The 20389-nt window shown below is 66.6% G+C and overlaps 1 protein-coding gene across 1 annotated transcript; it reads left to right on the plus strand.

The window, feature by feature from the left end:
- Nucleotides 1-778: 778 nt before the first annotated feature.
- On the plus strand, nucleotides 779-20052 carry RNF40 (ring finger protein 40). Its single transcript, XM_075076586.1, has 21 exons — nucleotides 779-883; nucleotides 1753-1892; nucleotides 2822-2989; nucleotides 4112-4210; nucleotides 4407-4417; nucleotides 5423-5682; nucleotides 6883-6995; nucleotides 8173-8319; nucleotides 8963-9037; nucleotides 9526-9645; nucleotides 10655-10834; nucleotides 12003-12138; nucleotides 12790-12911; nucleotides 13475-13974; nucleotides 14619-14736; nucleotides 15543-15692; nucleotides 16342-16554; nucleotides 16773-16898; nucleotides 17647-17787; nucleotides 18932-19033; nucleotides 19478-20052. Exons 2-21 carry the CDS (start codon nucleotides 1761-1763, stop codon nucleotides 19652-19654), a joined length of 3090 nt encoding a protein of 1029 aa, XP_074932687.1. The 5' UTR covers nucleotides 779-883; nucleotides 1753-1760; the 3' UTR covers nucleotides 19655-20052.
- The last annotated feature ends 337 nt before the right edge of the window (nucleotides 20053-20389 follow it).

Genomic DNA, 20389 nt, shown 5'->3' on the forward strand with positions numbered 1-20389 from the left:
GGGGGGCGCTGAGGGTCCCTATGGGGCTGGGGGTGTGCCCTGTAGCACTCAGGGGGGTCCCCAAGAGGCACAGGGGATCCCTGGGGGGGTTCCCATGTGGTAAGGGTCTCTGGAGTGGGTGGTCAGGGTGGGTTTGGGGGGGGTTGCTATGGGGCTGAGGGGGTGTCTGAGGTTAATGAGGTCCCTTTGGGGTCTTGTGGGGCTGGGGTCCTCTGGAGGAACCCCCAGGTATTTGGAGGTCCCTGTGGGCCTTGGCGGGCAGGGGGGCCGACATGGGGTGAAGGTGGTCCCTGGGGAGGGGGTTTGGGGGTCCTATGGGGCTGGAGGAATCCTTGTGGGGATGAGAAGGCCCCTGGGAGGGTCCTTCAAGTTTTGGGGGGGGGTCCCCATGTGGCTGGGGTGGTCCCCGTGGTTCTAAGGGGGAACCTCAGGGGGGATCTTAGGGCACCACCATGGCATTAAGGGGGACCCAGGGGGGTCCTAGGGGACTTGGGTGGGTCTTTGTGGGGCAGGGGGCGACATGGAGGGTCCCTATAGGGTCTCTGTGGGGTTGGGATGAGCCCCGGGGGTCCTCGACCTCCCGCGAACCCCACCCTCGCGGCGTCGCCCCTTTAAGAGCGCCCGTCCCCGCCCCCTCCCTCCCGCCTCTCCTGATTGGTCGCCTTCGCCCCCTCCGCTCCCGCCCCTCCGGTTACCCCGGCGACGGCGGCGGGGGGCGCGGCTGCGCATGCGCGGGGAGGGAAGGGAGCGGAGGGGCGGGGAGCGCACATGCGCAGGGCGGGAAGGGAGCGGAGGGGCGGAGAGCGCGCATGCGCGGGGCGGAGCCTGCGCCTGCGCAGTGGCGTGGGGCGGGCCGGGGGCGGCGGCGGCGGCGGCGGCAGCGGTGGGTGCGAGGGGGGCGGGGCGGGCTTTTCCCCCCTATAGACCCCTATAGATCCCCCTATAAACGGCCATAGGCCCTTATAGACTCCTACGGAGCGCCATAGAGCCCTGTAGTCTTCCATAAACCCCCATAGGCCCGTATAGACCCCGTAGACTCCTCTGTAGAGCCCCATAGGCCCCCATAGGCGTCTGTAGATGCCTATAGACCCCCTATAGCCACCCCTCCAGCCCCCCCCACCCCGTCACCCGCCCGCTGCGCCCCGTTAACCGCCCCTCCCCACGCCTTACCTCACCGTCCACCCCCATAGGCCCCCACAGCCCCCTGAGCACCCCATAAGCCCCCAAATCCCCCCACTGCCCCCCCATAATCCCTCACTGCCCCCCAAAGCCCCTCCCAGCCCCCCTAATCCCCTGTTGCCCCCCGCAGTCTCCCACTGTCCCCCATAACCCTTCATTGCCCCCCCAACCCCTTTGTGGGGACCCCAGACACCCCTATAACCCCTGTAGCCCACCCAAACCCCCTGCAGCCCCCCACACCCCCATAGCGCCCCACAGCCCCACATAACCACCTATAGCTCCCCCATAAACTTCCATAGCCTTTCCAGACCCCCCAGATCCCGCCATAACCCCCTGTAGCCCCCCACACCCCCCATAGTCCCCCCAGACCCTCCCCCACAGCCTCTGGAGACCCCATAACCCCCCGTCCCCCCCAGAGACCCCCTGGAGCCCCCCAGAGTTCCCCCAAACCCCCTGTAGCCTCCAGACCCCCCCCCAACCCCCTGTAGCCCCCCGGACCCCCTGTAGCCCCGCCTATAATCTCCCATACGCCCCCCCAGACCCCCCCATAACCCTCTCCCCCCCCCACCCAAGGCAGGGCCATGTCGGGGGCCGGCGCAAAGCGGGGGGCCAGCGATGGCGGGGGCGGCCCCCCTGAGAAGAAGCCCCCCCGCGAGGAGCAGCCCCCTACCACCCTCATCGAACCCTTGCGCCTCGGCGGCATCTCCTCCACGGTGGGTGTCCCCTTCCCTCCCCCCCACCCCCGGATACCTGGGTGCCCCCCTGAATGTGGGGTCACCCCCCCAACCCCTGGGTGTTCCCGCTCTGAACATCTGCATCCCCTCCCCCACACCCCTGGGTGCTCCCCCCCAACACCTGGATCCCCCAAATGTCTGGGTGCCCCGCCCCCCAGAATACCTGGGTGCCCCCCAAATGCCCAGGTGCCCCACGCTGGACACCTGCGAGCCCCCCACCCCAATGCCTGGGATTCCCACCCCCCCCAACTCCTAGGTGCCCCCGCAAACACCTGGGTGCTCCCCTGGATCCCTGGGTCCCGACTGGATGCCCCCCTGAACACGTGGGTGCCCCCCCAAATACCTGGGTTCCCCCCAAACACCCTGGCCCCCCCCACAAATGCCTGGGTTCCCCCCAAGTGCCCAGACCCCCAGCAGACGCCCATGTGCCCCCCTGGATCTCCCCACTGGGTGCCCCCCTGACACCTGGGTGTCCACCCAACACCTGGGCCCCCCCCCAGATGTCTCGGCCCCCCCCCCCCAGACACCCAGCCCCCCCCCGCAGACACCCATGTGCCCCCCTGGATGCCTGGGTCCCCCTCTGGGTTCCCCTCCCCCGACACCTGGGGGTCCCCCTGGATCCCTGGGTCCCCTCTGGGTTCCCCTCCCCCGACACCTGGGGGTCCCCCCAATGCCTGGGCCCCCCCCCCCCAACACCTCAGGCCCCCCCCAAACGCCTGGGGGTCCCCCCAAACACCCAGCCCCCCCCCCGCAGACACCCATGCGCCCCCCTGGATGCCTGGGTCTCCTCTGGATTCCCGTCCCCCGACACATGGGTGTCCCCCCAACACCTGGGGCCCCGCCCAAACACCTCGGGCCCCCCCCAAACGCCTGGGGGCCCCCCCAAACTCCCGCCCCCCCCCCCACAGGAGGAGATGGACCTGAAGGTACTGCAGTTCAAGAACAAGAAGCTGGCCGAGCGGCTGGAGCAGCGCCAGGCCTGCGAGGACGAGCTGCGCGAGCGCATCGAGAAGCTGGAGAAGCGACAGGCCACCGACGACGCCACCCTCCTCCTCGTCAACCGCTTCTGGGGACAGGTGGGGACCCCCCAAAAAACCCACCCCGGCACCCCCACCCCCACCCCCCAGCCCGCCAGCACCCTCAACCCTACCCACCCCGGCACGGAGCCTCCGACCACGTGGGGCTGCAGCCGCCAGCGCCACGGTGGGTAAAAGGGAGGAAAGTGGCCCGAAAATTGCCTCGGGGACCCAAAAATGGCCTCGGGGACCCCAAAAAACCCTCAGGGATCCCGAAATTCGTCCCAGTGACACAAAAGTCCTGGGTTCTTTTGGGAGTCCCAAGTTGGGAGTGGAATGTACAAAAAGAGTGAAAGGGCCCCAAAAATGGCCTTTGGGACCCCAAAAATGGGCTTGGGGATGCAGAAAACCCTCAGGGGACCCCAAAAAATGGCCTCGGGGACCCCAGAAAACCCTCAGGGGATCCCAAAATTGGTCCTAGTGACCCAAAACTGTTGGGGCTGTTTTGGGAGGCCAAACTTGTTAGAATTTTGAACACATAATGTTCAAAAAGAGTGAAAAAAGCCCCAAAACTGGCCTTGGGGATCCAGAGAAAGCTGTGAGGGGACCTCAAAATTGGCCCAAGCACCCCCAAAAAGTTGCCTAAGGGACTCTAGGAGCTCTTTTCAGAGGGGGCGTTGAGGTTTGTAGACATGGATGGAGTGTTCAAAAACACTGAAATTGCCCCAAAAATGGCACTGGGGACCCCAAAAATGGCACTAGGGTCCCCCAAAATTCATCCAGGCCCCCCAAAAAATCCCTTGCGGCTCTTTTGGGTTGTGCCGGTTCGGTAGATGTGGATGAAGCGTTCGAAAAGGGCACTGGGGACCCCAAAAATGGGTTGGGGACCCCAAAAATGGGCCCTGGCGGCGCCCAAAATGGTCAGGGTGGGGCAGAAGCTGTGAGGGGACCCCAAAATTGGCCCCAGAGCCCCAAAATTATCTGGGTTTCTTTTTGGGGGGGCAATTTTGATACAGGAGTGGAGTGTTCCAAAAAGCCTGAAAGTGCCCCAAAAATGGCCCTGGGGACCCCAAAGTCGCCCTGCCCCTCCCCAGACCCCTCTGGGGTCCCCCCACCATCTCTCAGGGCCCCCCCCAAACCCCTCATGACCCCCCACCCCCAATCCGTGCCTCCCTCCCCCAGCTGGACGCAGAGGTGCAGGTGCTGCTGCGGCGCTATGAAGGGAGGGGGGGGGCACCCCCCCGCCCCCCCCGGGGACCCCCCCGAACCCCGACCCGAGGGGCCTGAGCCCACCCAGCCCCCGCCGCTGAGGCCGAGGGTCCCGACAGGAGGGGTGAAGTGGGGGGATGGGGGGGAAATTGGGGGTCCTGGCTGTGATGTGGGGGGCCGTTGGGGTGCTGAGAGCAATTTTGGGGGTGTCTTAGGGGGTCCAGGGGGGTTGCGGGGTGCTACTTGGGGTCTGGGGGGGTTATTTAAGGTTCCTATGGGGCAATTTAAGGGCGCTGGCAGTTTGGGGGGGGGCTTTAGGGGTTAATGGGGGAGAATTTGGGGGGCTGGGGGGGGGGTCCTGGGGGTTGGTTGGAGGACCGTGGGGCAGCTAAGGGTCCTCGGGGCCAATTTAGGGGTGCTGGGGGAGGGAGTTTGGGGGTCGTGGGGGGGCTTTTGGGGGTGACAAGGGGCAATTAGGGTTCCTGGAAAGGAGTTTGAGGGGTGCGGGGGGCAGTTTGGGGGGCTCTTGGGGGTCCTGGGGGGCTCTTGGGGGGCAATTAGGGCCCTAGAGCAATTTAGGGGTGCTGGGGGTAATTTGGGGGGGCTCTTGGGGGTCCTGGGGGGCTCTTGGGGGCCAATTGGGGTCCTTAGAGCAATTTAGGGGTGTTGGGACAACTTGGGGGGGCTCTTGGGGGGCAATTTAGGGGTGCTGGGGAGGCAATTGGGGGGCACAGTGGGGGTCCTGGGGGGCAATTTGGGGTGCTGGGGGGCAATTTAAGGGTGCTGGAGGGCAATTAGGGGTGGGGGGGGTTCTGGGGGGGCAATTTGGGGTGCTGGGGAGGCAATGGGGGGGCAATTGGGGGGCACAGCGGGGTCCTGGGGCGCAGTTTTGGGTGCTGGGGGGCAATTTAAGGGTGTTGGAGGGCAATTAGGGGTGGGGGGGTTTCTGGGGGGGCAATTGGAGGGGCAGTTTAAGGGTGTTGGGTGGCAATTAAGGGTGGGGGGTTCTGTGGGTGCAGTTTTGGGGGCAGTTATGGGTGCAGGGGGGGCAATTTAAGGGTGTTGGGGGGGCAGTCAGGGGTGGGGGGCAGCTGGGGGTGCTGGGGCGGGAATGGGGGGCAGTTGGGGTGCAGCAGGGTGCTGGGGGGGCGGTTAGGTGTTGGGGGGGTTAGGGAATCATGGGGGGTGAATTGGGAGTGCTGGGGGGCACCCGTGGGTGCTGGGGGGCGGGAGGTCACGATGGGGCCTCACCCTCTTCTTCCCCCCCCCCCCCCCCCCATTCAGAGCCCTGGGGGGGGCCCCGGCGCCCCGCCTCCCCCTCCCCCCCCCACCGCCCCCCCACCCCCGGGAGGAATCGGGGGGCGCCTGGGGGGCCGGCGGCCGCCTTCGTGGCGGCGCTGAGCCGCAGCGGCCCCGAGGAGGGGGAGCTGCGCCTGCGCCCCCGCCTCGCCTTCGCCCCCGCCGCCGTCGCCCCGCCTCGTGGAGGGGCTGGCGGGGGCCCATCGCCGCGCCCAGGAGCTGGGCGCCCCGCCTCGCCGCCCGCCGTGAGTCCCGCCTCGGGGGGTCGGGGGGGGCCTCGGGGTACCCCCGCTGTCCAGGGGCCTGCCCTGGAGGCCCCCACGCGCCCGGGTCCCGATTGTGGGGGTACCCGGGTGCTCAGGTCTCGGTTTTGGGAGTTGTTCGGATGCCTGGGGTCCTTCTTAAGGGTGCTTCGACGCGTGGGTCCAATTTTGGGGTCCCTTTTTAAGGGTGCTTTTGATGCCTGCGTCCCATTTTTGGGGTCCCCTGGACACCTGGGTCCCTCTTTTGGGGGTCCCCTGGACACCTGAGACCCATTTTTGGGGTCCTCTGGACACCTGGGTTCCTTTTTAAGGGTGCTTCGACGCCTGGGTCCTTCTTTTGGGGGTCCCCTGGACAGCTGGGTCCGTTTTTAAGGGTGCTTTGATGCCAGGGTCCCTTTTTGGGGGTCCCCTGGACGCCTGGGTCCCTCTTTTGGGGGTCCCCTGGACACCTGAGACCCATTTTTGGGGTCCTCTGGACACCTGGGTTCCTTTTTAAGGGTGCTTCGACGCCTGGGTCCCAATTTTGGGGTCCCTTTTTATGGGTGCTTCGGTGCCTGGGTCCCTCTTTTGGGGGTCCCCTGGACGCCTGGGTCCCTCTCTTGGGGGTCCCCTGGACGCCTGGGTCCCTCTCTTGGGGTCCCCTGGATGCCTGGGTCCCATTTTTGGGGTCCCCTGGACACCTGGGTCCCATTTTTGGGGGTCCCCTGGACACCTGAGACCCATTTTTGGGGTCCCCTGGACACCTGGGTTCCTTTTTAAGGGTGCTTCGATGCCTGGGTCCCTATTTTGGGCGACCCCTGGACGCCTGGGTCCCTCTCTTGGGGTCCCCTGGATGCCTGGGTCCCATTTTGGGGTCCCCTGGGACACCTGGGTCCCATTTTTGGGGGTCCCCTGGACACCTGAGGACCCAATTTTGGGGGTCCTCTGGACACCTGGGTCCCTTTTTAAGGGTGCTTCGATGCCTGGGTCTCATTTTTGGGGGGCCTTGGGGTGTCTGCGTCCTGGGAGGGTCAGTGGGTGCTGGAGGGTGCCCCAGCGGGGTCAATGGGTGTTGGGGTGCCCCAGCAGGGTCAGTGGTGCTGGGGGGTCCCAGCGAGGTCAGTGGGTGCCGGGGGGTCCCGGGGGGGGTCGGGGTGCCCGGCCCCCCGTGCGGGCGGTCCCCCGGACGCCTGGGTCCCGCAGCGGAGCTGGCGGAGGCGGGACGGGCGCTGCTGCGGGAGCTGCTGCGGGAGCACCGGCGCCTGCAGGACCTGACCCTGCAGCTGCAGGAGAAGCACCACCGCGTCTCCTTGGAGGTACTGGGGGCACTGGGAGGGCACTGGGAGGGGGCGCGGGGGCGCTGGGAGGGGAGCAGGGGGCACTGGGGGGGCGTTAGGGGACACTGGGAGGGGACGGGAGGCACTGGGAAGTGATTAGAAGGGATTGGGAGGCACTGGGAGGGCACTGGGAGCACTGGGAGGGGATGAGGGGAACTGGGATGAGGGGAATAGAAGGGTGTGGGGGCACTGGGGAGGCATTAGGGGTCACTGGGAAGGGATTGGGGGTCACTGGGAGGGCACTGGGAGCACTGGGAGGGGACTGGGAGGGGATGAGGGGGCAGCGGGACAGTATTAGGTGGTGACTGGGGCTACCAGGAGGTCAATGGTGGGCACTGGGAAGGGACTGGGAGCACTGGGAGGGGACTGGTGGGGGTGTCCTCACGATGTCCCCATGGTGCCCTTGTGTCCCCAGTGGTAGGTGACACAGCCCAGGGCATCTTTGGGGTGACACGGTTGATGTCCCCAAGGCGTGACGTGGCCGTCATCTCCGTGGGGTTCCATCATTGATGTCCCCGTGGGGTGACACAGTTGATGTCCCCATGGGGTGATGTGGCCGTCATCTCCGTGGGGTTCCATCATTGATGTCCCCATGGGGTGACACAGTTGATGTCCCCATGGGGTGACGTGGCCATCATTTCCGTGGGGTTCCATCATTGATGTCCCCGTGGGGGTGACACGGTTGATGTCCCCGTGGGGTGACGTGGCCGTCATCTCCGTGGGGTTCCATCATTGATGTCCCCGTGGGGGTGACACGGTTGATGTCCCCAAGGCGTGACGTGGCCGTCATCTCCGTGGGGTTCCATCATTGATGTCCCCGTGGGGGTGACACGGTTGATGTCCCCGTGGGGTGACGTGGCCGTCATCTCCGTGGGGTTCCATCATTGATGTCCCCGTGGGGGTGACACGGTTGATGTCCCCGTGGGGTGACGTGGCCGTCATCTCCGTGGGGTTCCATCATTGATGTCCCCATGGGGTGACACAGTTGATGTCCCCATGGGGTGACACAGTTGATGTCCCCGTGGGGTGACGTGGCCGTCATCTCCATGGGGTTCCATCACTGATGTCCCCATGGGCTGCTGTGGGTGTCCCCGAGGGGGTACGGCGGGTGTCCCCACGGTGTCCCCACAGCGTCCCCGTGTCCCCCCCGCCCCAGCTGGCGGAGCTGCAGGACAAGGCCACCTCGGCGGAGACCAAGGTGCTGGAGATGGAGACGACGGTGGAGGGGCTGCAGTGGGACAGCGCCAAGCTGCGCAAGCGCGAGGGACGCCTCAACCGCCACCTCGCCGAGGCCCTTGAGCAGGTGGCCCCCGCCTCCCCGTCGGTGGCCCCCATGTCCCCCATGGTGGCCCCCGCGTCCCTGTCGGTGGCCACCATGTCTCCAACATCCCCCAACCTGCTGCCAGGCTCTGAAGAGCCTCAGCGCTCCCTGAGGGCCACCACCACCCTTGGCCGCTGGCACTTGGGGTCCCCCCGTGTCACTTGGGGTCCCCCCGTGTCACTTGGGTGTCGCTTGGATTCCCCCCATGTCACTTGAGGTCCTTCCATGTCGCTTGGGGTCCCTCTTTGTCATTTGGGGTGCCCCCCCTCCATGTCCCTTGGGTTCATCTCGTGTCGCTTGGGTCCCCTGTGTCACTTTGGGGTCACCCCTCTGTCATTTGATGTCACTTGGGGTCACCTCGTGGCACTTGGGGTCCCCCTGTGTCACCTGGGGTCACCTCACAGGGGTGTCCCCGATATCCCCAGGGGTGTCCCCGCTGTCCCCGAGGTGTCCCCAACACCCCCAGGTTGTCACCAAGTGTCCCTGATGTCCCTTGGGTGCCGCAGTTTCCCTCAGTTGCCCCCGGGGGTGTCCCCAACACCCCCCAATGTCCTTGGGGTGTCCCCGGGATGCCCCTGACGTCCCTGGGGTGTCCCCGGTGTCCCCAACATCCCCGTGTCCTCAGCTGACATCAGGCTCCTACGGCTCCGGCAGCTCCGGGGGATTCCAGGGGGGCCAGATCACCCTCAGCATGCAGAAGGTATTTGGGGAGGGGGGGGGGTCGGGGGGCCCTGGGGGGGTGGTTGGGCATCCCTAGGGGGCTTTGGGGATCCCTTGAGGGACTTTGGGGGGGCTCTGAGGGGATGTGGGGGACTCAAGTGGGTCCCTGAGGGGGGCTGGGGGAGTTTGGGGGGGTGCAAAGAGAGGTTGGGGGATCCTGAGAGGGTTTGGGGGGGTCCTGAGGAGCTTTGGGGGACCTTGCGGAGGTCCTGGGGGTTCCTTGGACAGATTTGGGGGGCACAAGGGTGGTTCTGAGGGTGTCTGATTTTTGGGGTGTCCCCCAGATTTTGTGCCCCCCCCCAATTTTTTGATGCTGAATGCGGAGCCGGGGGTGCTTGGGATGGGTTGGGGAGGGGTTCGGGGTGGGGGGTGAGGTCTGGAGAAGGGGGGTCCAAGGGGGGAAATGGGGGTGTCGGTGGGTTTTGGGGTGACCCCAGGATTTTCTTGGGGGGTGTTCCCCCTCCTTAGTTTGAGATGCTGAACGCGGAGCTGGAGGGGAACCAGGAGCTGGCCAACAGCCGGATGGCGGAGCTGGAGAAGCTGCAGCAGGAGCTCCAGCAGGCCGTGCGCGGCCACGAGCGCCTCAAGGTGACACGGGGACGTCGGGGTCTGGGGGCCACGAGGGGCTTGGAGGGTGTCGGGGACGTGGGGGACACTGGGGGACTTGGGGGACATCAGGGACATTGGGGACACTGGGGACGTGGGGGGCGTCAGGGACGTTGGGGACACTGGGGACGTGGGGGGCGTCAGGGACATTGGGGACACTGGGGGACATCAGGGACATGGGGGACGTGGGGGACATCAGGGACGTTGGGGACATGGGGGACATCAGGGACATTGGGGAATGTGGGGGACGTCAGGGACACTGGGAGACATGGGGGACGTCAGGGACGTTGGGGACACTCTGGGTCGTGGGGGACATCAGGGACATTGGGGACACTGGGGGACGTGGGGGACGTCAGGGACATTGGGGATGTGGGAGACGTCGGGGACATTGGGGACACTGGGGACATGGGGGACGTCAGGGATATTGGGGATGTTGGGGACATTGGGGACACTGGGGGACGTGGGGGGACGTCAGGGACATTGCGGACACTGGGGACGTGGGGGACATTGGGGACACTGGGGGACGTGGGGGGACGTCAGGGACATTGGGGACACTGGGGACGTGGGGGATGTCAGGGACATTGGGGACACTGGGGGACGTGGGGGGACGTCAGGGACATTGGGGACACTGGGGACGTGGGGGACGTCAGGGACATGGGGGACATCGGGGGTGTTGGGGTAGCGGGGATGTTGGGGACATCACGGGTGTGGGGGCACTGGGGACATCGGTGACATGAGGGACATCGGAGGCAGCAGGGATTTTGGGGGGGACATGGGGGGCCCTGAGGAACACGAGGGGGGACACTGGTGACATCTGGGAACAGGAGGGTGACACCCACGACACAGCGCAGCCGTAGAGGCACAAAAAGGGGACATTTGGGGACCCAGGAGGTCAGCGAGGACATCTGGGAGCTCGAGGGCATGAGGATGGAGGCGAGGGGGTGGGGACATTGGGGGCGCCGAGGGACATGGCTGGGGACGGTCCCCGCAGGTGGCCCTGCGCTCGCTGCCGGAGGAGGCGGTGAAGGAGACGCTGGAGTACAAGGTGCTGCAGTCGCAGTTCTCCCTCCTCTACCATGAGAGCCTCCAGGTGAAGACGCAGCTGGACGAGGCCCGCGCCCTCCTCCTGGCCACCAAGAACAGCCACCTGCGCCACATCGAGCACATGGAGGTGAGGGGGACATGTCCCCGAGGTGGCCTTGGCTGTCCCCAAGGCTCCTGGGGGCTCCCCGGGGTGTCCCGTTGGCCCTGGGGGTCATGGGACGTCATGGCATCCAACTGTTGCCCATCCACGATGGCCGCCTCCACCATGTTGAGAACATGGAGGTGGGTCTTGGCGTCCCCAAGTGTCCCCAAGGCTCCTGGGGGGTCGTGGGGCGTTGTGGCATCCAGCTCGTGGCCACCCAAGATGGCCGCCTTGGTGGCACTGACATGTCTGTGTCCTTCCCCTGTCCTTTGTGTCCCCCACGTCCCTCCGTGTCCCCCAACGTCCCTCCTGTCCTCCGTGGCCCCTTGGTGTCCTGGGTCCCCTCTGGCCTCCACGGTGCCATGTCCGTGTCCTCCATGCCCACCGTGTCCTCCACATCCCATGTCCCCCCCATGGCCTCCATGTCCCCATGTGCCCCGTGTCCTTCCTGTCCCCCGTGGCCTCCATGTCCCCCTATGCCCCGTGTCCTTGATGTCCTTCCTGTCCCCTGTGGCCTCCACATCCTCCCCATCCCCCACATCCCCCATGGCCTCCATGTCCCCCTGTGCCCCATGTCCTTCCTGTCCCCCGTGGCTTCCATGTCCTCCCCATCCCCCACGTCCCCCGTGGCCTCCATGTCCTCCGTTCTCCACATCCCATCCTCCCCACGTTCTCCATTTTCCCCACATCCCTCAATTCTCCATGTCCTCCATGTCCCCCCCACGTCCCCTGTGGCCTCCGCATCCCATGTCCCCCCCGTGGCCTCCATGTCCCCTGTGCCCTGTGTCCTTGATGTCCTTCCTGTCCCCCGTGGCCTCCACGTCCTCCACATCCCATCTCCCTTACGGCCTCCATGTCCCCCCCGTGGCCTCCACATCCTCCACATCCCGTCTCCCTCATGGCCTCCACGTCCCCCCCGTGTCCTTCCTGTCTCCCGTGGCCTCCACGTGCTCCATATCCCGTCTCCACCACATTCCCTATTTTCCCCACATCCCTCAATTCTCCACGTCCCCCGTGTCCCCCACGTCCCCCGTGTCCCCCACGTCCTCTGTGTCCTCCACATCCCGTCCCCCCCACGTTCTCCATTTCCCCCACATCCCTCATGTCCACTGTGTCCCCCCCATGTCCCCCCCCGTGTCCCCACCCCCGGCAGAGCGACGAGCTGGGGGTGCAGAAGCGCCTGCGGACGGAGGTGATCCAGCTGGAGGACACGCTGGCCCAGGTGCGCAAGGAGTACGAGATGCTGCGCATCGAGTTCGAGCAGAACCTGGCGGCCAACGAGCAGGCGGGTGAGACCCACGGCGCGACCCACGGCGCGACCTACGGCCTCCCCGGAGGACCCGCAGGGGCGCGGGGCCATAGAGTGCGGGAGAGGGGGGGCTGCAGAGGGGCAGGCTGGGCTGTTGTGGGTCCGGAGACACTCTGGGATGGTCCTCCTGGGGCTCTATGGTGGGGGTGGGCCCTCTGGGATGGTCCTCCTGGGGCTCTATGGTGGGGGTGGGCCCTCTGAGATGGTCCTCCTGGGGCTCTATGGTGGGGGTGGGCCCTCTGGGATGGTCCTCCTGGGGCTCTATGGTGGGGGTGGGCCCTCTGGGATGGTCCTCCTGGGGCTCCATGGTGTCTTGGGCACTCTAGGATGACCCTTTTGGATCTCGGTGGTGGATCTAGGGATGCTCTGGGATGGTTTTCCCAGGACTCTATGGTAGTTTGGGTGCTCTGGGATGGTCCTCCTAGATCTCTATGGTGGGTTTGCGGGGTCTGGGGCCGCTCTGGGCTGCTCCTCCCACTCCTTTATGGTGACCCGTCCCCCAGCTCAATGGTTCCAGCACTATAGGCCGCTCTGCCCCCTCTTCCCCCGGTCTCTATGACCCTGCGTGAAATGGGAGGGGGTGGGGGTGGAAATGCGGGTCCCCGCCCTGACACCTGGGTCCCCCCCGCAGGCCCCATCAACCGGGAGATGCGGCACCTCATCAGCAGCCTCCAGAACCACAACCACCAGCTCAAGGGCGACGTCCAGCGCTACAAGCGGAAGCTGCGGGAGGTGCAGGCTGAGATCAACAAGGTGGGCGGGGCCTCGCGGGGGGGGCGGGGCATCCGGGGGTGTGGTCCCTTTAAGCGCAGAGAGGGGCAGGGCAGTGGCGGCTGTGCCCCAGCACTCAATGAGACCCTGGTGGCGTAGCCCCTTTAAGAAGGCGGGGTTATAGTGAGGGGGCGTGGCCAGCCCGGGGATGAGTGAGGCTGTGCAGCCTGGCAATTGGCTGTTGTCCCTTGAAGGGGGTGGGGTTATGCAGGTGGGGCGGGTCTTAAAAGGGCTATGATGGGTGTGGGGTGGGCCCCACTAGAGGCGGGGCTTCGGAGGGTGGGGCCTGGGGCTTCCACCTTTAAGGGGGTGGGGCCTTAAAGGGGCCATGTACATGGTTGGGGGTGGAGCCTACCACAGGGGCAGGGCCTGGGGGGTTTTACCTTTTAAGGAGGTGGGCCTCTGGGGGGAGGGGTCTTAAAAGGGCCACAAGGGGGGTGCTGGTGGGCCCCACCAAGAGGGCGGGGCTTGGGGGCGTGTGGTGCTTCTCTAGAGGTACCCCAGCTTCCTGGGTGTGGCCCGCTGACTCTGGTCCCCTCCTCTAGCTCCGCCTCCAAGCCAGTGGTGCCCCACCCCCCCAAGGGAGTGCCCCACCCCCTCCGCCCCCCCCAAGCGCAGCCACCGCCCCCCCGGAGGAGACGGCCGCTGCTGGGGGAGGGGGGCCAGGCCCCGCCCCCATCAAGGAGGAAGAGGGTGGGGCCCCGCCAGGCCCCACCCCCGCAGAGCCCAAGCGGGAGGTGGCGGCCACGCCCGCCCCACCCGAGGCGCCCCCCCCGCGGCGACCGGCCGAGGAAGAGGAGCCCCCCCCTCCTGCCGCCACCCCCGCCGCCCCCCCGGCCCCCACCCCCGCCGCGCCCCCCCCAGCCCAGCCCCCCCCGCCTCGCGTCAAGGAGCCGCCCCCGGCCCCGCCCCGCCCCGGCGCTTCCCGGGGGGGCCCCGAGCGGGAGCGGGAGCGGCTGCGGGAGCGGGAGCGCCCCAAGGGACCCCCTGACGAGCCCAAGAAGAAGGACTCGGAGGTCCTCAAGCAGCTGCGGGGGGAGCTCAAGTGAGGGGGGGGGACACACACCCATTTTGGGGGGCTGGGGGGGTTATTGGGGGCTGGGGGGGCTGTAGTGGGGGGGTTGGGGCCATTATCGGGGGGTTGGGGGCAGTTATGGGGGGGCTGGGGGCGTGTCAAAGGGCTGGGGTGGGAGGTAGTTGGGAGGACTGGGGGGTGACTGGGGGGTGACTGGGGGGTGTCTGGGGGGGTTGGGGGGGCCCTCGGGGTAGTTAAGGGGGAGTTGGGGGGTGGAATTGGGGGGTGGGGGGTCTGTAGGAGCGGTCGCTGGGTGGACGGGGGGCCATTATGGGGGGGTTGGGGCTGTTATGGGGGGTTTGGGGGCATTATGGGGGGTTTGGGGCAAGTAGTTTGGGGGGGGTTGGGGGCAGTTCTGGGGGTCCTGGGGGGGGTATTGAAGGTCTGGGGTGGGGTGGGGGGCAGTTGGGGGGTTGGGGTACTTGGAGGGGGGGGGCCCTGGGGGCAGTTAAGGGGGAGTTTGGGAGGGGGTTGTTTGGGGGGGATACTTAGGAGGGGGCGGCAATTAGGGGAACATCACGGAGGTGCTTTTTGGGGGGGGGGGGGGGCACTTGGGGCCTCCAAAGAGCCGGTATGCAAATGAGATGCAGATGAGGTGTTGACGTGGCGGGCAGGAAGGCGCAGGAGAGCCAGAAGGAGATGAAGCTGCTGCTGGACATGTACAAGTCGGCCCCGAAGGAGCAGCGGGACAAGGTGCAGCTGATGGCGGCCGAGAGGAAGAGCAAGGCCGAGGTCAGGCCACGCGCTAACACACGCTAACACACGCTAACACACGCTAACTGCATGTTAACCCACGCTCCCCCCGCCCCGGGGTCTCCCGCCGGTCCCCGAGCGTCGGTTCCCCCCCCCCCCCCCCCCCCACAACGGACCCCTCCGACCGTCGCCTCCCGCCGTGACGTCACGCGATGGCGTCACGCCGCGCCGTTGCCCCGCGCCGTGACCTCACGGCGTGGCCCTCGCGTGATCGCCTCGCGTCCTTGCCTCCCGCCCGGGGTTCCCCTCGCCTTATTACGTCGGGCCGTCGCCGCACGCCGTTCCGTTCCCTCGCCTTCTGACGTCACGGTTACCTCGTGTCGTTTCCTCTCCCGCTGTTCCCCCGCCCTATGACGTCGCCGTCGCCTCGCGTCATTACCTCACCCCCTCCCCTCCCGCTGGCCCTGCGCCCTGTTTCTGACGTCATGGCCCTTCCTTCGGGCGCTTCCTCGCGCCGTTACCTCGCGCCCTGCCTCCCGCTGTTACGTCACGCTATGACCTCATCCTATTTCATCACCCTATTACATCACCCTATGACCTCGCGCTATCACCTCACGCTATTACATCACCGTATGACCTCATGCCGTGACCTCGCGCTGTTACCCCACCCCGTGACCTCACGCCGTTGCTTCGCGCCATGACCTCGCCCAGCTCCCTCCCGCGGGGCAGGGCCCCTCCCCCCCCCCCCTCCCCCGCAGCGGGTGCCCCCGCGGGGCGGGGGCGGTGGGGGGAGGGGTCAGCGGGCGGCGTCGCGGGGCGGTGACGTCAGCGGGCGGTGCCGGCAGGCGGAGGAGCTGCGGGGGCGGGTGCGGGAGCTGGAGGAGCGGGAGCGGCGCGAGAGCAAGAAGCTGGCGGACGAGGAGGCCCTGCGGCGCCTGCGCCACGCCGAGGAGCAGATCGAGCACCTCCAGCGCAAGCTGGCCGCCACCAAGCAGGTGGGCGGGGCCTGCCGGGGGGGCGGGGCCCCGGGAGGGGCGAGGCAGCGCCTGTGGGGCGGGGGAGGAGGGGGGTGAGAAGGGGGCGGGGTCTTCGGGGAGGGGTGCTATAGGGAAGGGGCGGGGCATGGTGGGCGGGGGTGTGGCCTGAGGCGTCAGGGGCGTGGTTCTCCCAGGGCGGGGCTGGGTGTGGTGGGCGCGGCCCCCGAGGGAGGAGGCGGCGGGAGGTGGGGGGCTTGGTAATGGGGGGGGTGGGGTGGGCGGCGCCTAATGGAGGTGGGTGGGATGATGTCGTAGGCGAGGCTTATGATGTCATAGACAGCGTCTGTGACGTCATGCGCATGCCTTCAGTAGTTCGTAGAATCCTGGGAGGGAAACGTCTGTGATGGGGGCCGGGGGCAGCGCTTGGGGCTGCCAGGCGGTGCCTCTGACTCACAGGCGCCATGTCTGACGTCACAGGCCGGCCTTACAGCGCTACGGGCGGGGCTTGTGACGTCACAAGGGCGCTCCTGCCCTGTGGCGTGTCGGGGGACACACACACAGAGTGCGTCGGGGCGGCGGTAGGTGGGTGGCGGGCGATGAGGTCACGGTGGGGGTGGGGTGGGGGTGGGGTCAGGTGACCTGGCGGCGGCCATGTTGGGCGGGGCAGGAGGAGGAGGCGCTGCTGTCGGAGATGGACGTGACGGGCCAGGCCTTCGAGGACATGCAGGAGCAGAACCTGCGGCTGCTGCAGCAGCTGCGGGAGAAGGACGACGCCAACTTCAAACTGATGTCGGAGAGGATCAAGGCCAACCAGATCCACAAGCTCCTGCGGGAGGAGAAGGACGAGTTGGCCGAGCAGGTCCTCGCCCTCAAGGCCCAGGTGGGACCCACGCGTCCGGGGGTGGGGCGCCCAGGAGCTTGGGGGGTTCAGGGGAACCCAGATGGTTGAGGGAGGTTGGAGGATCTCAAGAGGTTCAGGAGAAGGATGAGGTGGTGGAGCAGGTCCTCAAAATCCAGGTCTGGGGGGATCCGAGGTGTTTGTGGGGGCACCCAGGAGTTTGGGGGGCACCCATGAGTTTGGGGGTGTCTCATCCCCAGGTGGACGCCCAGTTGCTGGTGGTGCAGAAGCTGGAGGAGAAGGAGCGGGGGCTGCAGAGCAGCCTGGCGGCCGTGGAGAAGGAGCTGGCCCTGCGCTCCCAGGCCCTGGAGCTCAACAAGAGGAAGGTAGGAAAGTCGGGGGGACCCCCAGGAGTTTGGGGGGACCCCCCCCAGGTGTCAGGGGGGACCCCCAGGCATCAGGGGGACCCAGGTGTCCATGGGGACCCAGGTATTCAGCTTGGGTGGGGGGGGACACCCAGGTATCCAGGGGGTGGAAACCCAGCCCTGGGGACCCCGGGGGGACCCCAATATCCTGGTTATGGGGCTTGTTTTGGGGGGGTGACCCCTGGGGGGACCCCAACATCTGGTTGGGGGGCTTGCTTAGGGGGGGAAGCCCCTGGGGAGACCCCAGTGTTTGGGCCTGGGGACCCCTAGGTATCCAGGGGGAGGAAACCCAGCCCTGGGGACCCCAGGGGGACCCCAATATCCTGGTTTTGGGGCTTGTTTTGGGGGGGTGACCCCTGGGGGGACCCCAATATCCTCGTCATGGGGCTTGGTTCGGGGGGGACACCAGTGTGGGTCCCCAATATCCAGACCAGGGGTGACCCAGGCATCCAGGGGGGAGGAAACCCAGCCCTGGGGACCCCGGGGGGACCCCAATATCCTGGTTATGGGGCTTGGTTTGGGGGGGACACCACTGGGGGTCCCCAACATCCAGACCAGGGTTGACCCAGGCATCCAGGGGGTGGAAACCCAGCCCTGGGGACCCCCGGGGACCCCGTTACCCAGGCCGTGGGGTTGTTTTTTTGGGGGATGGGGTGGAGGGGGGACCCCGACGTCCGGGCTGGGGGCACCCATGCGCCCGGGGGTGCAGGCGGTGGAGGCGGCGCAGCTGGCGGAGGACCTGCGGGCGCAAGGGGAGCACGTCCAGGCGCGGCTGCGGGAGCTGCAGGCCTGCGCCGCCGAGAACCGCGCCGCCAAGGACAAGGAGTCCCTCAGCCTCAAGAGAGCCCAGGTCCCCGGGGGCGGGGGGGGATCCCCTATGGCATCCATAGGGGAGGGAGCATGGGCAGGGGGCTGGGGGAGCCCCTGGCGGGGTCCTTATGGGGCTTTGGGGGCTGTGTGGGATGCAGTGTGGGGTGCTGGGGGGCCCGATGGGGTTGTTCGGGGACCCTGGGGAATTCTATAGGAGTCTTGTGGCGCTCTATAGGTTCCACAGAGGACTTGTGGGGGGAATATGGGGGCTGTGGGAGGGATGGGGGGGTCCTTCTGGGGCTCAGGGGGGGCTCTGTGGGGTGTTATGTGGGTGCTTGGGTGCCCTGTGGGGTGGTTTGGGGACTCTGAGGGACTCTACAGGTCCCCTGTGGGCTCTATAGGGTGCCTGGGGGGTCCTTCTGGGGGCTCTGAGGGGTGTTATTTGGGTGCTTGGGTGCCCTATGGGGTGGTCTGGGGATGCTGGGGGACTCTATAGGACCCCTGCGGGCTCTATAGCGTGGCTATAGGGTAGCTGGGGGGGTCCTTCTGGGGGTCGGGGGGGGCTCTGTGGGGTGCTGTGTGGGCTCCAGGGGGCCTATAGAGCTGTTCAGGGACCCTGGAGAAGTCTGTAGGCACCCTATAGGCTCTATAGGGGATCTGGGGGGGAAATATGGGGGCTCTGGGATGGCTGGAGGGTCCTTCTGCAGCTCTGTGGGGTGGTTTGGGGAGTGTGAGGAACTCTATAGGGTCCCTGTAGCACTCGATGGGCTCTATAGGGTTCTGAGAAGAGGCTTCAGGTGCTGTGGGGTGTTATGGTGCCCTATGGGGTGCTGTGGGGCCTCTACAGGAGCATTATGGGCTTCTATAGGGGATCTACAAGGTGTTAAAGAAGCTCTAGAAGGTTCTTTGTAGGTCCTTTGGGTCTCTATAGGAGGTCTATGGGAGCCATAGAAGCCCTGTCGGACCCTATAGGGGCCTGTGGGGCCCTATAGGGGGTCTGCAGGGACCTATAGGGGGTTTGTGGTTCCCATAGGGGCCCTACAGGGGCTCTTGTGGCTCCCTACAGGGGGTCTGCATGGACCTATAGGAGGTCTACAGGGATCTATAGGGGGTCTGTGGGGCTCTATAGGGGGTCTATGGGGACCCCCAGTGCCACCGTGGGTCAGCATCCCCTGTCCCCGCAGGAGGAGCTGTCACGGCTGCGGCGGAAGCTGGAGAAGCAGCGGAAGGTGGAGGTGTACGCCGACGCCGACCAGATCCTCCAGGAGGAGATCAAGGAGTACCGGGTGCGGTAGGGGGGCACCCATGGGTGCTGGGGAAGGCAGGCTGGGCTGGGGGGGCGCCCCCACCTTCCCCCCCAGGGCTCACTGCGGCTGGGCGGAGGGGCTGGAGGACATTGGGTGGGTCTGGAGGACCCATGGGTGGGTGCTGGAGGACATTGGGTGGGGTTGGAGGTCTTTGGATGGGAGTTGGAGAACCGTGGGTGGGGCTGGAGAACCTTGGCTGGGGTTGGAGCACCCATGGGTGCTGCAGGTCACACCATGGGGCCAACAGCCATCTCGTCCCACCCTCCCCATTGCCTCTTCATCATCTCACATAGCGTTGGAGGACCTCGGGGTGGGTTTGGGGGACCTCAGGGTGGGCTTGGAAAACCACAGGTGGGCCTGGAGCACCCATGGGTGCCAGGAGGCAGCACAGTGGGGCTGACGGCCACCTTGCCCCACCCCCAGGCCCGCCTGACGTGCCCGTGCTGCAACGCCCGCAAGAAGGACGCCGTCCTCACCAAGTGCTTCCACGTCTTCTGCTTCGAGTGCGTCAAGAGCCGCTACGACACGCGCCAGCGCAAGTGCCCCAAGTGCAACGCCGCCTTCGGCGCCCACGACTTCCACCGCGTCTACATCAGCTGAGCCCCACGGCGCCCCACGGCGCCCGTGGGTGCTCCCCAGCCAACTGCGGGTGCTCCCTGTCCAACCACGGGTCTTGGAGGTGGGTCAACGCCACCTCGGAGGACCGTGGTTTCCTCTGTGTCTGTGTTAGCTGAACCCCGTGGCGATCCTCGGCCACCTATGGGTGCTCCATGAGACCTAGAGATGCCCCATAGTGACCCACTGCACCCATGGGTGCCCCATGGTCAACTGCGGGTCTCAAAGGTGGGTCATCGCCACGTTGGTGGACCACAACTTGCTTCGTCTCTGTGTCAGATGAACCCCGTGTGTGCCCGATGACACCTGTGGGTGCCCCATGGTCACCTACGGGTGGCCCTGCCCCCCCCCCCATCCCACCCAATAAAGCGCTTGGAGCTGTGGCCTGCGTGTGGCTGCTGGGGGGACCCAGGTGTCCGGGCGGGGGAGGGGGGCTACCCAAGAAGGGGTGAGACCACAGAGAGGAGGGGAAGAGGCTCCAGAGGGGCCAGGTGACCATAGAGACTGGGGTGGGTGGCTTTGAGCGGCCCACGGTACCATAAAGAGGTGGGGGAGAGGCACCGGAGTGTGTGCCTGACCATAGAGATGGGGCCTAGAACGTCCCATGGAACCACAGAGACGTGGTACCACGCTGGCAACCATAGACTGCGGGAGGATATCCCTCCTAGACTGTCCCCCGCGGGAGACCGTTGAGGTGGAGGACCTCCCTCCTAGACTGTC

This window comes from Phalacrocorax aristotelis, chromosome 32, assembly GCF_949628215.1.
Source record: "Phalacrocorax aristotelis chromosome 32, bGulAri2.1, whole genome shotgun sequence".
Lineage (NCBI taxonomy): Eukaryota > Metazoa > Chordata > Aves > Suliformes > Phalacrocoracidae > Phalacrocorax > Phalacrocorax aristotelis.

Bases quoted from the DNA above. Each gene is read 5' to 3' on its own strand.
- RNF40 (XM_075076586.1), top strand. From the start codon at position 1,761: ATGTCGGGGGCCGGCGCAAAGCGGGGGGCCAGCGATGGCGGGGGCGGC. The intron at 13,975-14,618 runs GTGAGGGGGGGG...CGTGGCGGGCAG, and splicing joins CAGCTGCGGGGGGAGCTCAA to GAAGGCGCAGGAGAGCCAGA. The intron at 16,555-16,772 runs GTGGGACCCACG...TCTCATCCCCAG, and splicing joins TCCTCGCCCTCAAGGCCCAG to GTGGACGCCCAGTTGCTGGT.